This window comes from Telmatherina bonti (assembly GCF_933228915.1).
Source record: "Telmatherina bonti genome assembly, chromosome: 14".
Lineage (NCBI taxonomy): Eukaryota > Metazoa > Chordata > Actinopteri > Atheriniformes > Telmatherinidae > Telmatherina > Telmatherina bonti.
In genome coordinates this window covers 26,872,293-26,883,096 of record NC_136612.1, presented here as the reverse complement: position 1 = coordinate 26,883,096, position 10,804 = coordinate 26,872,293, and the positions used below count along the sequence as shown (strand labels likewise).

At 38.5% G+C, this 10,804-nt stretch overlaps 1 protein-coding gene across 1 annotated transcript; it reads left to right on the top strand.

The window, feature by feature from the left end:
• Window positions 1-7,813: 7,813 nt before the first annotated feature.
• LOC306765624 (visual system homeobox 2) lies at window positions 7,814-10,225 on the top strand (the record flags this gene model as incomplete). The annotated part of the gene is made up of 3 exons (XM_079253107.1): window positions 7,814-8,048; window positions 8,338-8,495; window positions 9,809-10,225. The coding sequence occupies 3 exons, from the start codon at window positions 7,814-7,816 to the stop codon at window positions 10,223-10,225; spliced, it is 810 nt and encodes a 269-aa protein (XP_079109233.1).
• Window positions 10,226-10,804: the final 579 nt, after the last annotated feature.

Here is a 10,804-nt window from a genome sequence, read left to right as displayed (position 1 = left end):
TGGACAGCAGTGATGCGGAACAGAGATGAGTGACAGCTAACGAGAAGGTGAGTAAAAGGGAGAGAGAGCTGCGCCACTGACAAGTTAACCACCGCTGCTTTTATTCATCATACCAGGCTGGATGCCCTTCAGTGCAGGTGCTGGGAGCTAAGCGCCTATTTGTCCATGCTGAACATGTTCATTCATGGCACTAAATATTTTCATACTGCGTATTTCTTGAGCTGCCCAGGAGAGGAAGTGTAATATATAACAATGTAATAATTAGTGTTTGGAGAAAATGTTTTAGAAATAAAGATGAGAAATCAAGCATTGAAGTCAAATGAGAGAGTAAATACCAACAGTTTTGGTCTGTTTGCCAGTGGTCAGATGAGGCCTGCTGTCTCAGACGGTGTCATGTTTCGCTTGTGACCACATGGAAAGGGGTCCCACTGGGAACCAATAGCTTAAGTGACAGTTTTTCAACCAGATAAAACTATATAGATATATGCATGTAAACAGAAAGACTGTTTGATCCTTTAATTTTAGACCCTTAAAAGTTGTTTTCCTAATATTATCTATTTAATTTCTTAAAATATTTAAACATTTCTTCCTGGCCATGTAAAAATGGACAGTGAATGAGCAGCGAGCAGGAATGTGGCCAGCAGAGACTTCTCGGTGTCTCCACAAGGGCCCCTGATGTGCTTCTACCTGCCCATACACATCTGTCTGCTCTTCGTCTTCCTCTCAATGGCACCCTCGTCTTAGATCATCTCCTCTTGCTCCACGCTTGAGTTGCACTTGGCTTGCATGGAAAAAATGTGGACCGGCTCTCGCCTCTCTTCTCTCTGGCACTTTGATGTCTCAAGTGTGATTGCTCTTGGATTGTGGCCGCTTTCCCTTGAAGGTTTTGACATGAAAAGCAGGCTGGGCTCTCAGGTTTATCCCATGGCCAGTGATCCAGCACTAAAACAATCAACCTGCTCACTGTGGGATACTATTACCAGAGAGAGTGAGGCACCAGGCATAGGGGCTTCCTCAGCCATGAAATACACTTTTTGTCCCAAGTTACGAACACGTTTTAGGTGTGTTGATTGAATTATACCAATCCTCGCTCGAACTAATAGATTTTTTTTTTTTTTTTTGTGCACACAGTTGACACTTAAATACATACTGAAGCAGTCAGGGAACACATTGCTTGATGTGTTTGCACAGAAGTGGACAAAATGATTCGACATTTGGAATGAATGAAAAAGAAATGAGACCAGTAATTGCAGTTAAGATTGACCCAATCCGATAAGTATGATAATGTGACATGTCATTGACAGCCGAGGCATACTGACAACCCTTAAGCCTCACTTATACTTTCATTAAATATTAAATATGTGCTCATTGCTGTTTCAGCCTGAAAATTACACCACGCGAATAAATTCCCATGACAGTGGAGCTGACGATAATCATCCATCTCTGCATGACATCTGGCAGAACGCTTGTTTTATGAACTGAAGGGCCATAGTAGTGGATGAGGAAGAATAATAATGTGCAGTGTTTATGATCACCATTATATCAGATCTTATCTCACTAAGGCCATAGAGTTAATCCACTTCAGCCATGTCTGTCAGGGAAATGAGAGGTAGCCTGTATCATTAAATTGACATTCTGCAGTGTTGTCAATGCAACTAGTTCCACAATGAATAAGACTTCAGCAGATGTTAACCGTTTTCAGGTCATGAACACATAAATCTGTAAACCTACAATATTTAATGAATATTCAAAAATTAAATAAAAACTTCATTTATAGAGCACTTTTACATACAAGGAAACCAAAGTACTGTACAGGTAGATAGAAGAAACCAACCGTAATAGTTTAAAACAACAATTAAATAGACAAAATAAGACAAAGACACCAGAACAAATCCAGGCCTGGTGGTTGTGCTCTCTTGAGTTAAAAGCCAGTGTAAAAAACATGACTTTTTTAAGAGAGACCATTCCATTGTTTCTGGGCTGCTGTGGGAAAGGCTCTGTCTCCATGAGTTACGAGTCGAGTACTAGGGACTGCTAAGAGCATCTGGACGGTGCAGCAGCTCAGAAAGATAAAAAGGTGCCAAATTGTTTGAACATTTAAAAGCCAGAAGACTTCAAAATCTATCGTAAAGCAGATAAGCAGGCAGTGAAGAGAACGCAGTATGTGCTCACACTGTTTTTTCCCCGTTAACAGGCGAGCAGCTGAGTTCTGGACCAGCTGTACACAGCGGAGGAGAGACTAGTCAAGAAGCATCATGTGGTCTATTTCTAAGTCTTCACAGTTTTTATGTAAAATTGTACTAGCTGAAAACATGAAGGGTTTCCTGTGGTGGTGAATTTACAAAGAACTAGATAACATTGAAATGCAGCTTTTGGCTTTGCGGATATTCAAGGAACAGTACATCATCGTCTCGGCTTTGCTTTGGCACGCTTTTGGAACTCACACAAGTCATTCTCGGCTGCTTCTGAAAGCTGTTTTAGAAAAGAAGAGATGGAAAACAGCAGACAGACACAGCTGTAAGAAGTTTTGGATGTTCCATACAAGAGGGAGGAAACAAAAAAAATGAGTTAAATAACAAAATCTTCATTTACAAGCTGGTTACAAAACCATCATGATCATGTTTCTATATCTACTAAACGTATAAACAATAATAGGAAAGACATGCCAGTGCTGTATTCATATGGAGATTTCACTGCATCTTGACATAAATAAGTAAATAAATCATAAGTTATTGTGGGTTTAGGCATTCTCTGTATCAGTGTTCTCAAACTCATTAATTCATTCATTCATTTTGCAAACCGCTTCATCCAATTCAGGGTCGTGGGGAAGCTGGAGCCTATCCCAGCTGTCTTTTTGGGTGAAGGCAGGGTACACCCTGGACAGCTTGCCAGTCCATCGCAGGGCCGTTCTCAAACTGTGGTCCACTATCCTGATTTTAGGTGCCTCCTTGCACCAACACACCTGATCCAAATAATATTGACCCCCCAGCAGCATGTCAAGGTTTATAAGAAGACTTATTCATTTGAGTCTAATATTGAGTAATCTAAAATCTGCAGGACAGGGTCCAAAGAGGACCACAGTTTGAGATCTCTGCTCAACAGATGAGCTGTAGTTTGTGTACTTTAACAACAACTCCTCCAACCAGCACAACTTCATAGCTTGTTTGGTCACTAAAATAAACAAAGCCTGCTGCTGTTTCCTCTCTAAACTAGCACACCTAATCACATGAAGTTTTACATCTCAAATCAAGACCTTAATTTTAGGCGCCAGCAGCAGCAAATGGTGCAACAGTCATTCAGCTTAGTCAATTGTTCAATTTATTTATTTATTTTTGCCTCTATTGTTTTATGCTTATTAGCCACAACTATAGCTTCGTTAGGATTGGGCAACTCTGTTTACTAGTTTGATTTGACACTAAAGCTATGCTTTTGTTGCTTTTTTTTTTTTTTTTCTCCAAAACTAACTGGATAAGAAAAAAATCACAAGTTTGGCTTTAACACAGTGTTAACATCCTGTTACAGTGCGTTATTTTGCAGGTTGCCATGGTGACTCTTCAACAACATATTTCATACAATTGTTCACATGACAGGTCGAGGCTGTTTATACCCGCTTTCTTTCAGGATTTCTGTACTTGTTAAAATTGTGAACTGGCTGATGAGCAGTTTCCAGCCGTCAGTCATGCCTAATATCTGTCATACTTACTGGTATCAAACTGCATACCAGTACTTCTGTTTGATCATTTTCATTGTTCATGCAAATTGGCAAAGCAAAAACTATTTCTTTTCCCTTACTTGAGCCAAATAGTCACACTTTAGAGGGATTTCAGGTGTAAATCTTTGCAAGTTTGTGATGAATGACGACAAGCTCAAACACGTCCATTTCAAGCCAAAGATGTGTGTGGGGCATCTCTTCGGTGACTTCCTAAACCCAGAGACAATACACATTCTGTGGCTGCAGGTGAGGGGCTGCGAGTGATGCGATGATTGCCGTTTTAGTCGTGGATCTCCTGTGCTGCCTTGTCAGTCAGTGAGTAGAAATACCAACACAGCCTGGCATTATCCATTAACATTGTTGTCTTAATGCCTCCTTCAATTATCCGCAAGCAGGTCTTTTGAGGAACTACTGTCAGAACCTCCCCCACTGGCTTTCACCAATTTTGTGCCTGATTATCTGGATCAATGGGCATTAAAGGATCCAGGCACAGACAAACACAGTAGTTTAGGAGTGGGGAGAAGGGGTCTTCTTTCAGACAGACCAGAAATCCCTGTAACTATGTGTGCCAGGAACAAACGCAATGGCTGCTCAGTCATCAGTCCCACCACACAGGGTGTTTATTAAGCCACAACTCAAACCAGACACTTCTAATCTTTTTCAGTTTCCCCATTTTCTTTCATCTGGTGTGTCCCATTCCTCTGCACGCAGAAAGGTATTAAATAGGCTTACTTAATCTGTTGCATCTGAGATAAGTGTGTATATTGTCATGACTGGTTTAAAAGAAATAAAAAAAACTGAAAGTTTTAACCCAAAATGTAAAGAAATCCAAATTGTCACTTGTTAATCCTGACCTCCTCATTACCCCCACCAGTGCTTCAATTTAGTGTTTGAACAGGTGCAGATGAAAGGGCCTTACAGGTAATGGAGATGGAGTTGTCACTTCATGCATAAGAATGACCACCCCATGACTCACCTGAGCTCTGACCGGCTCCCTCCTGGAAAGGTCCTGGCCTGATCAAAGTGCTCTCATCCGGCCCGCGCAGCGGTGTCAACACTGACAGCTGGATGTTTTCACTAACATCAGAGCCGCCAAGCAGTCAGTGAGAAGTGTTGTTGGATGATACACATCCCTGGATTAATTGATACACCTGGGTTTAATTCACACAGACGGCGGTGGTGAGATCCATCAGCGCTAAGCTACAGCTGCCTTGCACAAAGGAGGGGGAAAAAAGTGTTAATAATCTTCCTGTCTTGGCTGTTAATACGCTGACGCTTTGATCAGAGATGGAAAAAAATCCTGCAAGCATTTGGTAACACTTTGACTCTCCCTGCGTTAAAGCAGTGGTAATAACATTTGACTTCTTGTTGCATTATTACCAAACACATGATATGACAAAAACATGTTCCCATAACTGTTCCAGTCTCTCGGTTTTTATTGAACAAGCAGGCTTCAAAAGGAGAGTAAATACCAGTATTCCACAAAACAAACCCTCCTCTGCTGTCAGAAGAGTCAGGAGATAAATCTGCATTTTAATTCAGAATAACAATTTATTCTTTCCATTTGTCATCTAGATACTAAAGATTGACAGGTTCCTTTTCGTGATCGGTGTGGTGATGCAATGCTGCCCAACAGGCTAGTCAAGTGTGTGTATTTGTTTAAGCTGGTTTAACTGCTATTAAAAAAGCATTTTAATGATTAAAGGTTTATTAGAAATGTCTTCTTTTGGTTTTACAAAGAGCATATTTAATGAACCACTTTTATTAAAAGATTAACTGAATATCTTCCTCAAATGTGAAGAAAGTCACACAATGTGTTTCGATAGAAGATGATTAGACAGAGCTTTACGCCAGCAGCTCTTCAGGTCTGAAGCATGTTTATCAGGATTTTTTGTGCTTTGAATGGTTGTAGAACCGGATTTCTTCTGCAATTTGTGGAATCAGATTTTATTCATGATGGATTTTTTTCCATGATTTGGTTGTCTGGCATGTTTATGTAAAAAAAAAAAAAAGTTCAATAATGAAAAAACTCTTTTAAAGCCATTTTTAACCCTTCAATGCATTGTGTCCATAACAGTGGACACCCATTTAAAGGCTGTTTACTAGTATATTTGTAAGTGAAAGTGATATATTTGGAATTTTGCCACTTCAGTGCACATTCGGAGAGTCACAGAATACGCTGCCACTCACTGAAGAACAAACTAATTTAGTACAAAATTTCATGTAAACACACAATGCATAATTTACCAAGTTTACCTCAGTGATAAACAAGACGAGAAAATGATACTAGTTCATTTTTATAGAATCCTATTATTTAAATATGACAATATATTATTTTATAAATATTTCTATTGAATAGATAAAAAGATAAATAAAAGTTCAAATAATACTAAAGAAAGAAAATAACCTTTGCACATGTTTGTAGAAGTAAAATATTGTATGTGAAAAAATTGGCATTGACTTTTTTCTTCATTCATGCATCAGAGGGTTAATGACATCTACAAAATATTAAAGATTCATCCTACATGTTGTTTTCAGATTCTCTAATAATATAATAACAGCTTGTAGGAAGAGTTTAAGAGTTGTTGAAATTTTTCTTGGGATGATTGCGCCCATGACATATTTTGGTGCCGTTTACAGAATCACTTTTCATGCTGTAGTTGGTAGAGCTTAGCATAACTGCATTCACCTTATATAAACAGTTAATGGTTTTAATGGTTTTTACTGGAGACACAAAATTGACATGAAAAAGCAAATGACATTTTACAAGCCATTCTTTTGTGAGCTTTATTATTTCTCAACACTTACACTGATTTTGGGACCTTGGATGTTTTTGTTGTTGTTGTTGGAATTTAATGGTTGCTTATCTCTTACTTAATGATATACAGAAGACAGAAGAACAAATATTGGAAAAAAAAAAAAAACCCACAAACTCATATAAATAAGTTTTAAAACAATACAGGACAAAACACAAGATATGCAAACTATTCGGGCTGTGACAATATGCTTTTGTCCAGATTTGATTCCGATTTTTTATTTTATTTTTTTTTTTGGTGCCGATTCGATTTAAATTGCTCATAATTTTCTTCATTTCAATGATGAAAAAACAACACAGTAGCCAGACCATCATTCTGCTGCCATAATGCTCAAGAGGACAAGTAAAAAGATCAATAAAAAAAAAAAAAAAGACAAAAATTTTATAATGGATTATTTTTATTTACTTTTTTAAAAAAAATCAGCTTTTTTTAAAGAAAATAATTGATTTTTAAAATTGTGAAGCAAAATAAATCCAGATTTTTTTTTTTTTTGATTTTCCCACCCTTACAAATTAAATATACTTTTAATGGATTTTTATTCAAACAAATTTACATTGTTACGAGAATTGCTCTGTTATTGCAAAACACAAAATCTTAAATGCTTATTGCTGTAACATTTGACATGATGCACAGCTGGAACTGGTGATGGGTAAAATATAATATCACTTCAGTAAAACAAAAAAAAGAGGAATAATATGAAGTCAGCAACACAACAAGCATTTGGTCATTAACAAAGAATAAAAACAAATAATTTACAGTTTTGCTACTTTGTGTGTTTTTCCTAAGACCTGCTGTTGAGGGTCTGTCTTTTTTTCCACAGAACCGAGTGACTTTTTCCATCCATAACTTGCAGTGATTTGTTCTTACAATTCTGGTCAGGTAAGAATTGAGTTATTCATGATTTATAAGTCCTCACTAGTCCCATTCAGTAAAATTTCACAAGCCAAAGACTTTGCAACTTATTCCAGTTCAGATGAAAGAAATAGAAAAGTTCTGGCAAACAGAAATATATCTGTTGGATGTCATGTGACCAGAAGAGGAGGGGGAAACTAAGATAAGACCACCTCCACCCCTTTTGCCTTACCTTTACTTGTCAGACTACACCTTCTACCTGTACTGAGCAGCTCCAGCTGCCAGGTGGATGCATCATAGCTGTGTAGTTCTCCACTCCCTTTTTCTCACTCTGGATCGTGGTTTGCTTGCCATTCTACGAGCATCTCTTTAGAAGCCAAGCTGGCCGTTTCCAGCAAATCAGCATTAAATATTGGACTTTTAACACGTGGACATGTTTAGCCCAGGGCAACTGGTGTCCACTCTCCTTCCTGCAGTTTTTCATTCACCTGCAGCTCACTTTTTTCCTGCATTTCCAGCCAGACTGGGCTCTCATCCTCAGATCCTGATCCCAGGACCCTTGATTAACTATGAATCCCTGAGAAATTATCTGCAGCCAGACCCATGCAAGGAAGCTTTGCTCTTGGCCACACAGGCAGCTGGGATTGGGCCGCTCACAGAGAGCACAGGTGAGTTCAAGCTCCAGCTCCTTTGGCCAAAATGTGACTGATTTTATGATCCTTGTTCAGACAGAGCTCAGCCGAAGTGGCACTCTCAGCTTTTAAGACAGTCTGTGAACGCCATCTGATTGCAGTGCAAATGTTTACAAAAGACTGACTAACAGCTCGTAACTAACAATCAATTATCAAGCCGTGTTAAAATGGGTCTGACTGCTGTGCTAATTACCCCATCTAGACCCATTAGTTCCTTGTCACCCGCTGGCGATTGTCTAATTGGTGCTTGTGCTGGGCTTTCCAGATGAACAGAGGCCAGTGAAGCAGCGGCGTGCACGAGCCAACTACAGCAGCTGGCAGCTGGAGGAGCTTGAAAAAGCATTCGAGACCACACACTATCCAGATATCTTCATGAGGGAAGCCCTGGCCCTCAGACTGGATCTGATTGAGGCCAGAGTTCAGGTAACTGGCTCACTCATCTCCTACTGGAACTGCCATGTTCATATTCAGATCAATTTTCCATACAGTGGGCATATGTAGCTCTTCTACTCTGTTGTCTCTTTGCTATTGACCAACCACTATTATTTTCTCATGTTGTGACACAAAAAGTTTGTGAACATTAGTCATTTTTTAATTTGCAATGTAGAAGATTAAACTTTTTTCCAAACTTGTCTTCTCTTGATCTTGATTTGTTATGCACCTATTGAGGTATTTTCCTTCTTTTAAATAGATACATAGAGTAAGGTGAGAATATTGTGGTCAAATTACAGTAGTTTCTGGTGCTGACCAATTTTGCAAGGCAAGTTTATTTGTATAGCACCTTTCATACAGGACTATTAAAACTGCTTTACATGAAGCATTAATATAATTGCAGATGGTGTAATAAAAAATATCAATAAAAAAACATCTTAATGTTTACCTTAAGAAAATCAGTGCATATTTCACTTATAGACTCTTGAAATCAACGTCAGTGTAAGAGCTGGCACACAAAAATATTTTGGTATAAGAAATTAACTGTGGAAGGTCAGCGGTGCCATCAATGTAAATTGTTTCCCCTTTTTTCACCTGTAATTCCCCACTTTTTAGTGAGAATTTGTCTTTTTAAAAAGAATGGGGCAATAATATTATAAAATTAAATTAAAAACAAAAGTTATTTATTCTGCAAGGAAAACAAATATCTAATGTCCTAAAGAGTGTTATTTTTTTCATATGATAGTTACTTTGATTCTTTTTCTTTATTTTATTTTTAATTTCTGCCCAAATTGTTTGTTGTAAAGTACAAATAAAAAAACCAATTATCTCAATTATGTTTAGGGAATTATGATTTTTATTTTTTTTTTTTTTTATTAAAAAATGAGAAAAACGAAACTATTTTGACAAACGTCTATGCTAAATGTAAACCCAATTAAAATCTTGTAAAAAATGTACATATCACTCCTCTTTCAATCATACTTTTTTGAGCTTAACGAATAATTTAGACAGAAGCTGTAAATCTGTACCTCTGTGCAGAAGTAGCTGTAAACTGATAAACCTCCACATGGCTCAAAATGTCTGATTTATTCTATTTTATTTTACCATAAAAGAAACAAAATCTGGTTTAAAGTTGTGGTGAACCTCACATGAAAGGAGAGTTGTATACATACACACACACAATGATATATTTTCAATCGGGCCAACACATACAGACAGGACAAACACCGTAAATTCTCACACCAGCTGTTACTATTCCTTCATCAGACATGTTTTACTTTGACATTTCTTTCATTTGTTTCAAGGTTTGGTTTCAAAACCGTCGAGCTAAGATGAGGCGGCAGCTGAAGCTCCAGGGCCAGCTTGCACGACCTCATGTGAAAAGAGACAACGATGAAACCTCTGAGAAAGTGAGCAAGAGTTTAAAACAGACGGATAGTTCGGATGGTGAGCACTGGGAGAGACAACAGGGAGAAGAAAGCTATCCGTGGATAAACACTCCAACTTCTGCGCTGGGTGTGCGTAAGCGGCCCCTGACCCAGAGGCTGAGGAAGTGGGAGAGGCTGGAGGGGCCGAGCTCAGAGGAGCTCCGCTCCTGCAGCATTGCCACGCTGAGGGCAAAAGCCAGAGAGCATGAAGCCGAGATCCACAGCACCGTAAACATGTCAGGAGGTGACTTACAGTCACAAACGCAGGAAACCGATGGCATACACAGTGACTGATCATGTTTCCGCTTCCTGTTTGTACAGATAAAAGAACAAAACGCAGAAGCTATTAATATGCAATAACTTCATTGGAGGTGGGAGAATTCTATCATCTGACTTTTACTTTTATATACACTGTATTTTCCACATAAAAAAATACCAAAAAAAAAAGAAAGTTCCCCATTTGTCTTGACTTCTTTTATCCTCATTTACATTTTCTTGAGATTTATGTTCAAGATAAAACTTTTAAACTTCTGTTGGGTGACATGTATCAACTTTTTGTAGTCACACCAACAGTTTACACAATGCTCAGCGTGTATTTCAGTGCAGTTTTCAGTACATCTTGAATGTGACTGATGTTATCTTCATGCCTGAATGCAGCATGCTCTCCATGCTCTCGGCATGGGGCTTGATCAGATAACGCTGACAAATGGCCAGATGCTGACATCTCCAGGCTGCAGCTACAATAGGATACAGTCAAGTCATTTCTAAATGATTTCACTAATGGCGTCCCCGACCTCTTAGGTTACAGTCACACTCAGCCAGGATGTCTGCATGCTGCTACACGTCCTCACAGGAAACAATGGAAATAACTGA